Source organism: Solanum lycopersicum, chromosome 1, assembly GCF_036512215.1.
Source record: "Solanum lycopersicum chromosome 1, SLM_r2.1".
Classification (NCBI taxonomy): domain Eukaryota; kingdom Viridiplantae; phylum Streptophyta; class Magnoliopsida; order Solanales; family Solanaceae; genus Solanum; species Solanum lycopersicum.
In genome coordinates, this window is record NC_090800.1 from 93,707,233 (window position 1) to 93,724,167 (window position 16,935).

Consider the following 16,935-nt stretch of genomic DNA (forward strand, 5'->3'; position numbering starts at 1 on the left):
ATATAAAAAATGAAAATTACCAATCTAATAATAATAAAAAACCAGCTTTTTATGTATGAAATAATTTTGTAAAGAAAAATATTACATTAAAAACAAATAGCACTACAATACAAAAAGTAGATCTGTTAAAATTCTAACATATAGTTACAGTTTCTTCTCTTCACATTCACTTTACTTTGATTTGCCCCCTCTCTCTATCTGTATTATTTGGCGCTGTTTCTTATCTTATTCAACTTTTTTCCCTTTTGTTTTATTCTTCTGGACCTCAATAACCCAATTAAAATGAAAAAGAAAAAGTTAACAACTTTGAAACCTGAAAATCAATCACTCACTATTCATCATCAATGGATCGTCTTCTTATCTTTCTCTCCCTTCTTCTCATCACTTTCTCTCTCTTCTCAGGTAATCAGTCACTTAACTTCTCTTCAAATCTTCATTTTTAAAACTTGATTTTAAAAGTTTAATTTTGTTTTACTTACAGAGGTGCAGTCAACAACTTTCAAGATAGTAAATAGGTGCCGCCACACAGTATGGCCAGGAATACTAACCGGAGCTGACAGAGCACCTGTTAATCCAACCGGGTTCGTTCTTAAAAGTGGCAAATCCAAGACTCTGAAAATGCCCAGAGCTTGGTCGGGTCGGGTTTGGGGTCGGACCCTCTGCTCCAACGAACCCTCCACTGGTAAATTCACCTGCGTCACCGGAGACTGCGGGTCCGGTAAAGTGGAATGCGCCGGAGCGGGTGCAATACCGCCGGCGAGTTTAGCGGAGTTTACTCTAAACGGAGATCAGGGCTTGGATTTCTATGACGTCAGCCTTGTGGATGGGTACAACCTTCCGATGCTCATAGTTGCTAAAGGAGGTACAGGGGGATGCAGTGCGACGGGATGTTTAGTGGATTTGAACGGCGCGTGTCCGAGAGATTTGAGGGTTGCGAGTGGGGGTGAAAGTGTTGGATGTAAGAGCGCGTGTTTGGCGTTTAATGATCCGATTTACTGTTGCAGTGAAGCGTATAATACGCCTGACACGTGTCACCCTTCGAGCTACTCGCTCTTTTTCAAGCACGCGTGCCCACGCTCTTATAGTTATGCTTATGATGATAAGACTAGTACCTTCACTTGTGCCTCTGCTGATTACTTGATCATATTTTGCCCTCCTCCTTATACCAGGTGAATTACATTTATACCCTTCCTATTTACTGATTTTTTGTTTTTCTTTCTTAGTTATTTGAAGATTTTTACTGTTATGACGTATCTGATCTAATTATATCTAGTGGCGAGTATAGGATTCTTTAGAATATGATACGAGAATGAGACATCTCAAATAGGTAAATTGGTTTGGAAAGATTGGGGAAAAACATCTATCATTTAAGTTTTTGAGTAGCTAAAGTTAAAATAGAATAGGTTTATCACATCCCGGGGTTTAAGAATAAGCAGTTTAAAGAGGAAATGGCAAGCAGGAAGGAGAGTGGTAACGTCGTGCTATATATCCGAAGCAGTAGCAGGCCAGGCACCGGTCTTTCTATCTTCTGGCTGTTACCAGAAGGAAAAAATCCCTAGTCCTATAGGTAATTAGCTCAACATTAAACCAAGTCCACTATTTAGTTCTCCTGTAGCATTGATTCCAGTTTAGTATATCAATTTTAGAAAATATATACACAAAACACCAAGTTTTAGTGATCACACGTTCATGTGTCCCACATTTTACTTATAAATTCGCCCTTGGTAGTAATGTGAAGGAGTCATGGCATATTTAAGTATGTGCCAACTAATATGTTCAGTCAAACATTGTCATATAAAATGAGTCATATAAAATGAGACTGAGGAAATAATAGTTCAATTATGATAAAAAGCCTAAGCATGCACTAAATCCGCCTCAATGTGGTGTTTAAATGAGTAACGAGTTCCATTTGTGGACCTGAATAAAATGGAACAGGTGTAGATAATTTATGTAGTTGACTTCAAATAATTTAGAATTGAGGCATAGTGAAATTGATTGACATGATCTGGATAGTGGATGTGGGCATAAGAGATGGAAAGTAGTTCTGAGCATAATATAAACTTGGTTTGTTTTGACATACCAATAGGAAAATTTGAATGTTTAACCTTTTCATTTTACCCTTAACGAGAATCTTTTATAGCCACACAAATGTATGACATATTTAAGAGCACAAGATTTAAACGGTCTGCATAAATTGATACTGTGGGAGTGTTAAAAAATGAATTGCCAACATGTCCTCCAAAATGTTGGAGGCTACGCATTTGTGGAGTATACACTTGATATAAGAGGTTAGAGGAGTGGAAGCAAAAGTGGAAGAGTATTACTGGGCGTTTGGCCATGTTTCATCATGAAATTTTAGAAAAGAAGTTTTCAAATGTCAATTTTAATACAAGTTTTATCTCTTAACTTGCACCTACATGCTACGAGTTTGGAAGGGTTGCCAACTTCATCTTCCAGCTTCCCACCATTAAAGCATTCACAAGTCTTAGTTTCTTTTAATAACCCCTTCTATGGTTTGATAAAGCCGTTTGTCATTGTGCTCATGGGAGCTCTATAATAATTTACCTTGCTTGCAGTTGACTGTCAACCAGTCCTCTCTAACAACTAGGTCAGTGATGGAGATATGTATGGTTTATTACTCTTCCTCAAGGTGTTAGGAGGTGTAATTTACTTATGATGTAATGTTTACATTTTATTTTCGACACTTATATATATCACTTTTAAATGAGATGCACTTTACGGAAAAAAAGAAGAGGATTTCCTTGGTATTTGTAGAAACAAACTAGCAACTCCTATGTGTTCTTAGTTGTCGGTATAACTAACTGTTCTCCACTTAAGTAAGAAAAAAGATTTGTAGCGTAGTAAAAGTCTGTTTCATCTAACTCTTGCTATTCTAACTATGATTATTTTGTTGAGAACTTCATCTTAACCTGACTTCTTCTGCCCTCTGAAGTGAATGTCTTACTCATGTATTTTGTTCAATTATAAGAAAAAACTTACTTCCACCGTCTCAGAATGAATGGCAGAGTATCAGTGTGAGAATCATGACACTACCTTCCATTTTGATATTGAACATCGGCTCCCAAAATCTAATGTTTTAGAAAGTACACTCTCTACCCTCACAAGATAGGGTAAGACTATGCGCACACCACCCTCCTTTGACCCTACTAGTGAGATCACACTGGGTATGTTGTTGTTTTAGCAATTACAGAAAAGACAACACAAGTTCACATGGATAGAAGTATTTAGAGATATATTTGGAAAGAATAGTCAAAGCTATGTCTTATTAAAAAAGTTATTTCTACTTCATTGTTATAAGATATGTGTGAGAATCATGACATTCAAATGGAACTTATGGGAACTCTACTTAGTTGCTTGATAATTCTGAGGAAAATGGAAAAGTTATTTTCTGATTTTATGTCTACTCTGACAAACCAATATGATAAAATCACAATCTTTGTTGTTTTGCAATTTCAAAATAGATTAGAAAACTAACTATTAAACTCACATTTTAACGCTGTTTGAATAAAAAACTATGCAGCCAGAAAGTGTTAGGAGCACGGAAGGATTCAGCTGAGTTGCCACTGGTTAACAAAACCATGATGTACATAGGAAGGCGTCACTGAAGCGCGGTTAGACATCCATCTGTCCATATCTACTGCAAATTATGGTGTCAACCATGCCTATAACTGCACTTGCTTGTACTCAGAGAACATTGTGAATGACTTTGCTGGGAACCTTTCAGGCTAATTTACAAAAGAAGTTAAAGCTTTGGACTGTTAAGAAACACAATGCCGACTATCTCTCATTTAAAATCACGTGTGCAGATCTCGTCGATAACAAATGACAATAATTGTTTATAGGAGCGTGTAGTTTCTTATAAGATCGATATTTGTTCATTTTCAGTCTACATTTTGCTCTCCGTCGCTTTTGGTGCTTGGAAGGGTCCATAAACTGTATTTAAGTTGATGCACAAACAGATTTATGACCCCCTTAGGTGTTAGGGGTATGGTAATTTTTTTCTTTTCTTGAGATAGTGATAATGTGGTGGAGAATTCAAAATATTTTGAAACTTGTTGAAGGTACAAATAAGGATATTTGAGCTAACTGCCTAGAATAGAAATTGTATTTTGGTGTATGATTTGTTTAAAATAGTATTTACCATCATTGGGCACTCAAGGGTAGCACAGATCTTATGTGCATGTAATGAGAAAAAGCATTTTCACCGTAAATATAATTAGGAATAAGTCCAGCTCCATGACCAAATGCAATGCAACAATTGGTGTACCTCTTTGAAGAGGAATTGAATTGATTACCCACTTCCCATGATACAAACAAATGTAAATATTAATATTGGAAACATGTCAATAATCAATTCAAAGTATGAACAAGTTTATAATTAGGTCACAAACTGATTTAGGCCTCCTATTCTGTATAGTTATGGCTGGTTTACTGGCCAAGTAAAAGAACTGATTGAATTAGGTAGCTCAGAGTATTTTTCAAAACCATATAAAGAGACTGTCTACATATTACATTCTTGGACAAATAAGATAGGAATATTTCAACGTTATTTTGCAGGAGGCCAATAAAGCTGTTATTATTTTAGTAGAGAAGTAGAACAAGTGAAGTGAAATGAGAAAAAGGAGGAAAAAAGCTTTGTCTGCCAAAGTGTTGATCAAACATATCTTACTTTTTTGTACCAGCCCTTCTGCTTTGCTTTTTCCTCTTCTAAATTCTTAATATCCATATAACCTTAGATATTAGTACTATATTTTTAGGATATATTGTGAAAATTATTTTTTCTCATTGTTTCAAGTGTTTTTTGAAAAAAAGTTTGATTAGATAAGAAATTTAAATAAAAAATGGAAATTTTTATGTTATGTAATCTTACATTAAATATATGTGTACTGTATCGAAATAATCTTTCATATTGTAATCTCAAACATGTCATGCAGGATATTAAAATATCAAAAGTGACAATTTTAAGAAATAAACTAAAATTAAGAAAACAGTACACATAAAATTAAAATACATGATAATCCAACAAGTAGTTGAAATAAGAATTACAAACAGATACTTAATAAATATTTATGTAAAAAATGATTTTCAATCTCTATATATCATAACACTTTCTATATGATAATAATAAGTTGCACTAAGTTTTGATCAAACACATTATGTTTGTAATTAATCCGTATGTTTTCTTTTTATCAGTTCAAATGAACCAAACATATACACTAAGAATATCGTTACTAAATAATTTTATCATTCTTTTATTATAATAAACAGGTGTCTTTAAAAGATCTTCCAATCTAATCGATTTGAGTTCAATTATTTGAGAGAATTTCACTCTTAATTATACACGATTCTTTTTAATTATTTAAATTATGACTATTTATATATAATAAAAATACCTCGTTTAGTGGCTGAGGATGTGCTTTCACTAGTTTTGCATGAGCAAAATGCGGACTTAATTATCTTTGTTCCTTACTTTGACCCTACCCTCTTTATAATTATTTTAAAGAAAATGATTAAGGACGATTTTTTTTTTCTTAAAAGGTTAAATCTTGTCTAAAAGTGAAGAGAAAAACCAGGTTGCTTTTGAAGAAAAACACCTCATAAAAGCATAGAAAAAAAAAAAAAAAACAGCAAGTTGCTCTACTAAAAAAAGTCATTCAGTTAATCAAAGTTTTTTTTACTTTCGTCCTTCTAAAGTGAAATTTGACATAATTTGTTATATCTACATATTGGGTCTTTATAATCTGGCATTGTGGGGGCTAGTTCATGTTCGTCAACTGAACTTTGGAGCCTAAAACATTACATTTCTCTGATCACATTCGATATCATCAATGAAATTATCTTAAAAATTCTCTTTATAAGGCATAAGTCTCTTCTTCTTATTTCGTTATGATGATAAGATGTTTACCAGCCAATTACATAAATGGATAAAATGTGACAATTATATATCTTATTTTTACTTAAATGACCTATTAAATGGTCATGAATTAACTATATGTATTTTGTATACATCCAAAGTATTGAGAAGTGATATAAGTATTTAATAGGAGAGCACTCCCATTATGAAAATTTTGGACGTAAGTAATTAATTGCATTTGGCCAACGAATAGTCAAAGTTTTGCAGCATATGATAGGACTTATTGGAGAATCATCAAAAGACGAGACACTTTGAGTCATGGAATCCAAGGTCACTTATTCACACTTTATTGGATTAAGCCTACCCCAGACCTACAAAATTAAAGACATAAATTCTACAAAATTAGATCATAAAATTATAATTTACTTATCAACCTTTCTATTGGATACCCTTAATTCAATTCATCTTAAAAATTTATAATACGTATATAACATGAACTGAAATGTGCAATATTTTGTTGAAATATTTTAAAGTTGATGTATTATATATAGTTATATTATAAAAGATATTTATTTCATTAGACACCTATAAATAAAAATAAGTTTAAAATAAAAAATTAAATAACAATTCAAACTTTTAATTTGGCGTTAGTTGATAGTTATGACTTTTAATTTTGGGTAAGAATCAGTAGACATTTAAATTTGTAAAAATTTGAACACATAGACATATTCGTCTTGTATGATACTGTTGACGCAATTTTGTGTCCTATGTGACATCTAAATATATTATGCCATATAGGACATATATATCAACTTATTTAATTTTATACAAATTTAAGTGTATGCACATTAAAAATTAAATAACATAATTGTCTAATCAAATTATGGATCAGATCATGTTTATGTATTAAGTATGTAACTTTGTATGTATGAATGATATATCCATTGGCCTAAGTCATCCGTAGCCACTTAAAGGAAAAATATTATTTTTAATAAATCAACGCGCTCAAAGAAAGTGAATTATACGTTTTTTGCCATTTCAGCATTTTGTGTCTAAATGAATGATTTTTGAACAAATAAAGTGTTCAATTGACACAAAGATTAGTTGAGGTGTCTAAATAAATTATGCGGACAACTTTGAGTGGCTGCAGATGACTTAAGCCTATATCCATTTAATAATCCTTTAGATATGCCATGATGTTAATCCACCTTATTAAGGGCCCGTTTGGATGGCTTAATAAAAGCAGCTTTAAAAAAATATTTTTGAAAGTGTTGAAACTTATTTTTAAAATAAGCAGTTACGCGTATAGATAAAAGTGCTGAAGTTAAAAAAAAATTGTTGATGTGTTTGGCAAATAAGTGCTGATAAACGGCTTCTTAAATCAAAATGTCTGAAATATCCTTAAAAGTTGTTAACATAATAAGAGTTAATTAATTTAAATTTTATAGTCATAAATAATTATATTTTGCTATTATTCACATATTTCTTTCTCATCACAAATTATTTATAAGAGAAATATAAACTTATTATAGATTTTAAAGATATATAATTTGAATAGATCAAAGACCGATTTAAGATTTTATTTTAGTTTCATCCATATGTAATAATAATTGTCTATCATTCACATATTTCTTTATTATCAAAAATTATTTATAAGAGGAATATAAATTTTTATTTAAGTTATATGTGCAACTTATTTTACATTTTAATAATATATAATTTGAATAGATCACTTGAAAGATTTAAGATTTATTTTATTTTCATTCATTAGTAATAGTAATTGTCTATCATCCACACGTGAAAAGGAAAAAATGGAAGAAAGAGATGTTAGGGTTATGCGGGTAATTTGGAGATTGTATAAAAATATTAAGGACAAAAAGGTAAAAATATGGTCAACTTAAAACAACTTATAAGCTAAAAAACACTCCTACCCCATCTTTTAACTTTTGGCTTGAAATAAGTTTTTTTTAACTTAAAATAAGTTATTTTGAGTGTTACCAAACAGCTAAATAATTCAAAATCCAATTTTTAAGTCAGTTTGACTAACTTTTAAGATGAGTCAAACAGACTCTAAAAACCAAATAAATATTCATAATTTCTTACCGGTCACTTCAAAATTGATCAAATCTACTTTTAAGTTATTTTTAATTTTTGAGAATATTTAACAAAATTAAAATATTTTTAAATAAATTCAAATAACAAAAATAAATAGTTAAAAATAAAAGATAGATACTGCCATTCATTTTTTAAATTGAAAGTTACTAAAGTTTGACTTAGAAACAAAAATTTTAAGAAAAGTCATGTACGAATGGGTTAAGTATCGAGTTAACTATACGACATTAGTAATTGAGACAAATTATTTTTTTGATAAATTTTTTATTTGTTATATAAATTTTGGAAAAACAACTAAATGCTTGATTAAAAAATGAAAAAAAAAGGTTAAAATTACAACTCAACTTTATTTTATTGATTGATTTTATTTCTCGTTAAAAATAAGTTATATTTATCTTGTAATTAATAAACTTAACAAATATATTCCTATTTGGATCAAAAGTCACAAATCAATTAATATTATCTAATTTTATTTAAATGACCTAATTTTAATCCGATCCAACTCATCTAATAAAATAACCCATTCATTTTATCCTAATAAACTTTTTTTCCACCATCAAAATCATCACCCTCTCCAAAATCTCTTTCACCACCACCGCCGAGTCCCAGCAAATGCCATTCGTAAGGACTTCAATCTTGCTTTACTTACCCCGCCCTGACTTGGAGTTTGTGAAAAAGGAGACCAAAGAGGAGCAGGTAACTTGTCCTGTGTTTATTAACGACAAAAGTAAATATAACTTACTTTTAACAGCTAATCAATAAAATAAAATAGATAATTTTAACTCTTTCCTATTAAAAAATTAAAATATATGAAAGTGTGGTTCTATACCACACAAGTCTCCATACCACATTTCTGTCCTAAAAAGTGACACGTAAATCGACACTAATTCCAATTATTTTCATCTTTCGTTAATTATTTTTAAAATAAATTTAATTTTTTAATATAAATTTAATTTTTGTAATCAGTTTAAAAATACTTAAATAGTATTTTTGTGTATTTTTAAATTTATTTATTTTTTAAAAAATAATATTAAATATTAATTAATATAAATATTATAATAAAATTCATACATCAATTATTATTCTTTATTTAAAAGAGATGATCAATTTATAAGTCTAAAATAGACAAGTGAAAGCAATTTGAAAAAATAACTAATGAATACTAACGTGGAATATTAAATCATTACACCTAACACATCCATTTTATGTTAGTTTTTCTTCTTAAATTCACAAAAACATATGTATTTAACTCTCGATTAATCATAAATTTTAAAACTAAAATTTAAAAATTTTTCCTTTTGAAATATGAAGCTATATTTTAAAATGCATTCTACTTGAAAAGATTTGAAATGTCATATGTAGAATTCACATGAATTTTACGTCACTTGTGCTATTTTTCATTAACATAAATATAAACATTAAATAACTGTATTTATCATTATCATGATTTTCAACTATTAGATTATCTTTTTACTAATATATCCATACTTTGATAAACTAGGCAAAGTTCATAAATTAATATTTTATATAGAAATAAGAGTTAACAATATCTTTTTACTAATATGTTATTTCTCGAAATTTATTTTCTTTCTCTATTTCTACCGTTAGAAACCAACTCTTATGGCCCGTTTGGCCATAAGATTTCCCAAATAATATTTGGAAAAAATTTAGCATATAATGTTTGTTCATACAATTTATCATTATTTGACAAATATTTTTGGCAAATATCTTAAATTTCCAATATTAATCTTCTGTAGTATTTGGGTCAAATCTCATTATTTGGGATCTTTTGAAAATTAAATTTTTACCTCAAACTTTTATCTTTTACAAAAATATCCTCTACAGTAGTTGTTTGCGTTGCATTACATATTTTTTTAAGTGAAACACCAAAATAGTGATGAAATATTTACTGAATATTAAGTAATGATTTGATTGTTGATGAAAATGATGAAAAATTGGTTCAACGTAACAAAGTCATGCACTTTGTATACTTCACGATGTATGTAATGATGTTTGTTGCACTCCCTCCAAATTATCACATTGCTCTGGTATCATGGACACTATTAGTTATTGTCGTAACGAACATCCAAGTGACTTGTAATACAAACCTATAGTTAATTTTGATAGTTCTAAAACTTATGGATATAAATTATATTTTTCTAAAAAGATGAAATATATTTTTTAAATTCTATAGCCAAACACATGGTGAAATTTTATTAAAATAATATTTACCAAGAATATTTAGACAGTAAGCCCAAATCCATATTTTTCGCGGGGTAATAAACATCTGGTACCAACGTTGCTGTTAAACTATACCATACAACTATTACTACTAGCATTTATTAAATCCACCTTATCACATAATGCATTAAAAAATTGTTTACAATATTATCATTGTCCCATAAAAGCATTATTACAATATGAATTTTCTATCTTACAACTGACATTGCTAATTCTTGCATCACCCATTTCTTTTTCCTTTTTCCTTACAAAAAAATCATTTTTGTTATTTTCTAAGCATTGAAAAAACCCTACATAGCCAAGACCTGATTCCCGTTTCCCATTTTTTCTTTAATCTGCCATTACCTTATCACTATCCCCTGCAACAGAAGCAGAATCAGCAAGAAAAAGCCCTACATTAACCCCACTCCATCGTCTTCTTCCTCCTATCTATCACTCTGTTTTTATTTTTGTTGTTGTTGAACATTACTAGTATTCAACAGCTAAAGGAAATTAGCAAATACCCATATGGATTTTTCATATTCTTCCCCTTCACATTTCATTCTTAGTTTATGTTTTGCTCTCCTCATTTTATCCAGAGGTGAAAAACAAAACTCATTCTTATGCCATATGAATAGCATTTTCTGTTATGAAGACTATAATACATACTAAAGCGACATTGTAACTGTATTCTTTTTTCTTTTCAGGTGTTTTAGGGGCTACATTTACATTTGTGAACAAATGTGAGTACACAGTATGGCCAGGGATTCTAGCAAATGCAGGTAGTCCAACTCTGCAAAGTACTGGATTTGAGCTTCCTCAAGAGTCTTCACGTGTATTCACAGCACCCACTGGTTGGTCCGGTAGGTTTTGGGGACGAACCAGTTGTACGTTTGAGGGATCCGGGTCGGGTTCTTGCGGAACAGGGGATTGCGGCTCCGGTGAGGTAGAATGTAACGGTGCTGGAGCTGCTCCGCCTGCTACTCTAGCGGAGTTTACATTGGGTACTGTTGGGCAGGATTTCTATGACGTGAGTTTGGTGGACGGGTACAATTTACCTATGGTGGTAGAAGCGTCGGGCGGGTCGGGTATGTGTGCGACAACGGGTTGCGTAACGGATCTGAATCAAATCTGCCCGTCGGAGCTGAGGAGTGGCGGTGGAGAGGCATGTAGAAGCGCGTGTGAGGCGTTTAACAAGCCGGAGTATTGCTGCAGCGGCGCGTACAATACACCGTCCACTTGTAAACCGTCAATGTACTCACAGATGTTCAAATCTGCGTGTCCAAGATCATACAGCTACGCTTATGATGATCCTACCAGTACTTTCACTTGCAGTGGTGCAGATTATACCATCACATTTTGTCCCTCTACCCCAAGGTAAATATTCCTTTTCATTTCAATGAATTGACATTTCCAGACTCATGACGCTAACTCTTGATTTTATTGGAGCTCCAATTTGAAGTATAAAAGAAGATTATTTCGAACCAATGTCCAAATTTAGCTAAATTAAGGTCTCTTAAGTATAATAGAAGTTAAAGTAGAGATATTTCATTTTTGATACTCCATAACACATGCAATGTTTTTGGTCACGGGGTATCTGACAACAGGTTGCAGTGAGTGAGTGAATGATTGTATTTGTTGTATGGGTTGTAATCAATTACTACTACATTGATTTTGACATTTAGCTAATATTGCAGTCAAAAATCTACAAAAGATACTACTACCCCCAATGGTGATGGGTCATATGGTGCTACTGGTACAGGAGTTGTGGACCCTGCAACAGGAGGAATCGAGTCAAGTTCGGGTCAAATGGGAACCGGATCAGGCACCGGGTTTGAGTTTGGTGCAGGAACAGGATATGGGTCAGGAACCGAAACACAGCCTGGATCGGGTTCACAAGCTATGCTAGCAGATGGATCCTATTTAGCTGGACTGGCTATGGGAGAATCAAGTAGGGCATTTTTTCCATTGAATTTAGCAGGCAGTGCTTTGGCTACAACTTTGGTTTCATTAGTTTTCTTGTAGTTGTGATTTTTTCTTTTTCTTGCCTTTTGTCTAGTAAAGCTGATAGATTCCTCCAGATTGTAAGCCACCACTTTCTATAAATTAATCTTCTTTTTTAGCTATGAATCTTTCTTTTTCTCTTCTTGTTGTAATTGCCCATATTTTTCCTTTTTTTTTTTAAAAAAAAAATGTGTATATATATATTGTGATGCAATATTCTTTATCCCTGTTCATTATTCCATGATTTTGTTGGTGAGATTTGCAATTATTAAGTTGCATAATGTACCTTGATATTGAGGTAGGTGAGTTTAACTTTACCTTTGATTTGGGGCTCTAGAAATTATTAAATATTTATAATGTGAAATGTAGAAGATTGAGAAAATGGCTGGACGATAAAACTGACTTTGCGGAAATCACAAGCATGGCTTTTGTTACTTTTGTCTGCCTAAATTTGTATCTTAAAGAATACCCATATATTAATAGTGTTATATTCTCGAGAAACATCTAATATATCTATTGAAATAGTTAAAGCGCGTGCAAACATTACTCATCTGAGTAACATCATTACAAATGAATATTCAAATGCCTGGTGTCATCTCCTCTGTATAACGAGAATGTTGAATTAGTTGTTCTGTTTCCAGATTTGACATTAATTTTATACTCGCCTAAAAAACCAGAAAAGCTAAATGAACCATGCTCATCAGTTTCACCATGCACCACACCAGTTTGCCATTCTTTCAGCAAATTATCAACTATGTCCCCAGCAGGTAGGTTATGAAAATCGTTATCTGTTAAACACATTTGGTAACATCCATTAGAATGTAATCCTGTCCAAAGCATGATTCCATTTACACCTGGATGTGAAAATCCCTCTCTCAAAACCATCTCTAGATATCTAGCCTGTCATCAAATTCATAAAAAACTGTTACCTTGTTTGTCTGGTTTTAATTTGACAAAGTAGTTTAAGAAAGTAAAAAAGATATTTGAATCGATTTTACTGTTATAGTAAGTAAAGTACCCTGACCTGAGTTTCTTTATCAAGATTCTTGCTGATATCAACTTCTGTAAGCCATATAGGAAGTTTAAGTGTAGCCAATTTGTCTAACACTGCTCTGATAAGTGGAGGATTTGGTACTGTAAAATGTCCTTCTAGGCCAATTCCATCCATGAATATTCCACCTTGTTTTAAATCTCTCAACTTGGAAATGTATGCATCAACTGTTGAATTCATGTCATAGCAAGTTTCTACAACATTATAGTCATTCATAAACAATTTGGCTAAAGGGTCTAACTGTTGTGCTGTTTGAAAAAACTCAAGACTTGTGTTGATGCCAAGTCTTTGTTCATAGAAATCATAATGAAGCATCTCGTTATCGACATCCCAATGAATGAATTCATTCTTGTATTTGTTCATCAAACTCTGTATCCTGGAGGTTACAGCTGATTTAAGGTCTGGACCAGTCAGGTTCCGAACCCATGAAGGAATGTATCTCGGATCCTCCCAAAATATGTTGTGGCCTCTGGTAATGATTTGGTTCTTTCGGACAAATTCCAGCATCTGATCAGGTATTGTATAGTTCACTACTCCTTGTTGATTTTCTGTTGAATACCACTTCAGTTCATCTTCAAAAACTGCGGCATTGTATCTCTCTTTAAACCATGTCTGTAACAAGTATAATAGTAGTAAACAACACTTTTTAAGTACTGGAACTAGTTTTGTAAATAAGCAGTTATGTATTTAGCTAGAAGCGTTGAAACGAGCCAAAAAGTGCTTGTAATAAACAAACAGCGCGTTAACTCTTATTTGATCAGCATTTTATTACCTGATATGCTGGATTTCCAAGAATTGTCTTTGTGATAGCAGAACCAAATGGAAAATCTCTAGATAGTTGCTCTATTATGATTGAAGCTCCAGGCACTCTTTCTCCTTGCACGTCTGAAATATGAATAATCGCGGTGCATTTTCTTCCCTAGAAGTTCAATTTGGCAGAACTAGTCAGTAAAAATGCAATGTTACCATAAAACTGAAGATGCTAAAAGCCATAGAGTTTCAGGAGTTTACTTTATCGATAGCGTCTTGTTGGTTTTTCTTCCATTGTTGATAAGTAAATGGCTGCAACGAAACACTAGAAATCGAGATATTTAACTTTTCTCCATCTGATCTCTGCACCAAAATTTATTGTAGTTACTCAAACAATTGCAGAAAAATTAACTCAATACCTGAAGCTATCGTCTTAATAAGACATACCTGGAGATAAAGTAGACCATATGAGGAAGGCAAATCAAGCACAAATCCACCCTTTAAAAATGACCAGCAACCAGCCCTAGCAATCACATTTCCTACACACTTAACTGTTCCATCATCTGTTTTCAAGCTTGCCTTCATCACTGCTGAATCTGCATCAAGTATCCTGATCCAACCTAACAACAAACACGACGATTGATCAATACTACATTTCAAGTTTGTAACGCCACGTATCAGAGTTGTAACGAAAAATATATGCCTCAGTGATGAATTTCAGCTCCAACAACTTAACTGGAAAAGCTATAGATGGTATCACCAGAGAGATTGTTGAGAACAAAGTTATACGAATTAGTTTCTGATCGAATGACTTTATTTTCATTTGTCCTATAATCCTTCATTATCCCACCATTGTAAAGTGCGTCTTCTGGCACTGATTTACACTAAAGCAGATGAAATTAAGTAACTTAAAACGCGATAACAATCGTTCATAAAACAGGATAAAAGGAAAAATGTTACCTCAGTATATGCAGAGTGATCATAAATTGGTTCCTCTGCATCATAAAAAAGTAGTTACAAACATACAAAAATAACTAAACATAATTAAAAAGAACATATTTTGATGGTCATTACCATAAGAAGCAAAGGAGGGAAGTATGCTGAGAAAGAGTCCAATGATGAGTAAAAACAAGTATTGGCACTTCATTTTTCTCTCAACAGACCAAAATAATAGTAGAGAAATTTGAAAAAGCCTTAGTACTAAATTTCAATAAATAAAATGCCTCAAAGTGTCAACAGAAAATTAAATTTCATGTAACACAGGATACATATGAGATATCCAACAATATGTCTATATCCTAAGTATCTCCGTGACCAATCACATGACTGAATACTATTTATTTTATTAACTTTGGAATGTTTTTGGAAAATGATCCTTGGAATATTAGAAATTTTTTTTACACTATTTCTAACATTTATAGTACAAAAGTTACCTAACATTTCTTTTCATAAAATATGAAGTAAAGAAAATGACAAGAAGCCTGTAGTTTATGATGCCAGAATGCAGTAGTAATCACATTATTTGAGTGGAAAGCTAATTTCGAAATATTGAATTATTTATGATGCCTTCAGTTTGATGTACTGCCTCTCTTTTAATTTAAGTAGCGGTGTTTAACTAAATATTTAAATTACAAATATTTGTGTAACTATAAGTTATCTTATAGATTTGAAAACATGGTAGCACTAATGTAGGTCAGTAGATGCTTAATTGATGATCAAGAACTAAATGACATGTCTGATCTACTCCATTTGTCTTAAAAAAAATTATAACCTGAAACAAGTTATAAATTTTTGTATAACTATAAATCAAGGAGGACGGTAAATGCTTTATTCATGATCAAGAAGTAAAATGACATGCTCCTTTATTTTGCAAAGTTTTTTATAATTACTATTAAAGAAATGAAATTAGGTTCTCTATTTTGTAACGAACATGACAATTGAATGCATTATAATAGGAATCAAACCCGTGAACAATTTTGGCCTTACATGTTTGCTACCTGTACCACTTTTCAAGAGTTGGTGACGCGAGCTCATGATATGAAGTTAAGTATTGTGGTTGATCTCTGATGATGTTTGTTATCATGTCTTGTAATTATTACAAAAATAAAAAATAAATCGATTTGTATTTTGATCATCGAATAATGTAAGTAACTCGAAAATGAAAGCAGAACTCATTAGAATCCTCCTGTTCTTTTAATTTCAATTTTCTTTTGTACGTAGTAACTCATTACTAAATTTTTCAGTGCCAGGTTAATTAATTAGAAGTAAATGCAATGGGGGTGGCTACTAACCTCTTGCGGGTACGTAGTAAAAAACTCTTCTTTTTTTTTTGTTTTAAGGCCCGTTTGGATGGGCTTAATAAAACCAGCTTTAAAAAAGTACTTTTGAAAGTGCTGAAACTTATTTTTAAAATAAGCAGTTATGCGTTTGGATAAAAGTACTGAAGTTGTTATGCCAAACGTGAAAAGGTAAAAATAGAAGAAAGAGATGTTAGGATTATATGGGTAATTTGGAGATTGTATAAAAATATTAAGGGAAAAAATATAAAAATATGGTCAACTTAAAACAGCTTATAAGCTAAAAAAAAAAGCACCCCTACCCAGCTTTTAACTTTTGGCTTAAAATAAGTTTTTTTTTAACTTAAAATAAGCTATTTTGAGTATTGTCAAACAGTTAAATAAGTTAAAAACCAGCTTTTAAGTCAGTTTGACCAGCTTTTAAGCTGAGCCAAACAAGCTCTTAATTCTGTTTTTGTAGCCAACTAGAAGTTTTTTACCTCTTGGTCCCATTGCTATCATCCTGCATGTGTTTCTCCAGTACTGGGCCAACTCCTAACAATTTAGTCTGATATTGCATTATTTTGTGGGCTGTCATCATGGGTCAATGGCCTTGTCCACAATTACACACTCTGACTATACTGATG

At 31.9% G+C, this 16,935-nt stretch overlaps 3 protein-coding genes across 8 annotated transcripts; 2 read left to right on the plus strand and 1 right to left on the minus strand.

Moving 5' to 3' along the window:
* The first annotated feature begins 140 nt into the window (after window positions 1–140).
* On the plus strand, window positions 141–4,107 carry LOC101260879 (thaumatin-like protein 1b). The gene is made up of 3 exons (XM_004230975.5): window positions 141–402; window positions 482–1,169; window positions 3,542–4,107. The coding sequence occupies exons 1-3, from the start codon at window positions 345–347 to the stop codon at window positions 3,624–3,626; spliced, it is 831 nt and encodes a 276-aa protein (XP_004231023.1). The 5' UTR covers window positions 141–344; the 3' UTR covers window positions 3,627–4,107.
* A 6,240-nt stretch (window positions 4,108–10,347) lies between these two features.
* On the plus strand, window positions 10,348–12,337 carry LOC101261172 (thaumatin-like protein 1). The gene is made up of 3 exons (XM_004230976.5): window positions 10,348–10,808; window positions 10,915–11,584; window positions 11,905–12,337. Exons 1-3 carry the CDS (start codon window positions 10,736–10,738, stop codon window positions 12,230–12,232), a joined length of 1,071 nt encoding a protein of 356 aa, XP_004231024.1. The 5' UTR covers window positions 10,348–10,735; the 3' UTR covers window positions 12,233–12,337.
* Window positions 12,338–12,661: 324 nt separating this feature from the next.
* Window positions 12,662–16,929, minus strand: LOC101254249 (endo-1,4-beta-xylanase 5). Of its 6 annotated transcripts, none has more exons than XM_019211934.3 (9): window positions 16,789–16,925; window positions 15,999–16,097; window positions 14,973–15,007; window positions 14,749–14,896; window positions 14,460–14,632; window positions 14,274–14,375; window positions 14,035–14,181; window positions 13,236–13,874; window positions 12,662–13,111 (listed from the first exon to the last, which is right to left on the minus strand). In XM_019211934.3, the coding sequence occupies exons 4-9, from the start codon at window positions 14,852–14,854 to the stop codon at window positions 12,776–12,778; spliced, it is 1,503 nt and encodes a 500-aa protein (XP_019067479.1). In that variant the 5' UTR covers window positions 14,855–14,896; window positions 14,973–15,007; window positions 15,999–16,097; window positions 16,789–16,925; the 3' UTR covers window positions 12,662–12,775. The 6 variants fall into 6 exon arrangements, with proteins under 6 accessions (XP_019067479.1, XP_069149099.1, XP_019067478.1 ...); XM_069292998.1 differs by having other exon boundaries at window positions 14,749–14,886; window positions 15,087–16,097; XM_019211933.3 differs by having other exon boundaries at window positions 15,087–16,097.
* Window positions 16,930–16,935: the final 6 nt, after the last annotated feature.

Bases quoted from the DNA above. Each gene is read 5' to 3' on its own strand.
- LOC101254249 (XM_019211933.3), bottom strand. From the start codon at position 15,159: ATGAAGTGCCAATACTTGTTTTTACTCATCATTGGACTCTTTCTCAGC. The intron at 15,008-15,086 runs GTAATGACCATC...TTTATGATGCAG, and splicing joins TCCCTCCTTTGCTTCTTATG to AGGAACCAATTTATGATCAC. The intron at 14,633-14,748 runs GTTAAGTTGTTG...GTTTGTTGTTAG, and splicing joins TACCATCTATAGCTTTTCCA to GTTGGATCAGGATACTTGAT.
- LOC101260879 (XM_004230975.5), top strand. From the start codon at position 345: ATGGATCGTCTTCTTATCTTTCTCTCCCTTCTTCTCATCACTTTCTCT. The intron at 403-481 runs GTAATCAGTCAC...TTTTACTTACAG, and splicing joins CACTTTCTCTCTCTTCTCAG to AGGTGCAGTCAACAACTTTC. The intron at 1,170-3,541 runs GTGAATTACATT...AAAACTATGCAG, and splicing joins TGCCCTCCTCCTTATACCAG to CCAGAAAGTGTTAGGAGCAC.
- LOC101261172 (XM_004230976.5), top strand. From the start codon at position 10,736: ATGGATTTTTCATATTCTTCCCCTTCACATTTCATTCTTAGTTTATGT. The intron at 10,809-10,914 runs GTGAAAAACAAA...TTTTCTTTTCAG, and splicing joins TCTCCTCATTTTATCCAGAG to GTGTTTTAGGGGCTACATTT. The intron at 11,585-11,904 runs GTAAATATTCCT...CTAATATTGCAG, and splicing joins TTTTGTCCCTCTACCCCAAG to TCAAAAATCTACAAAAGATA.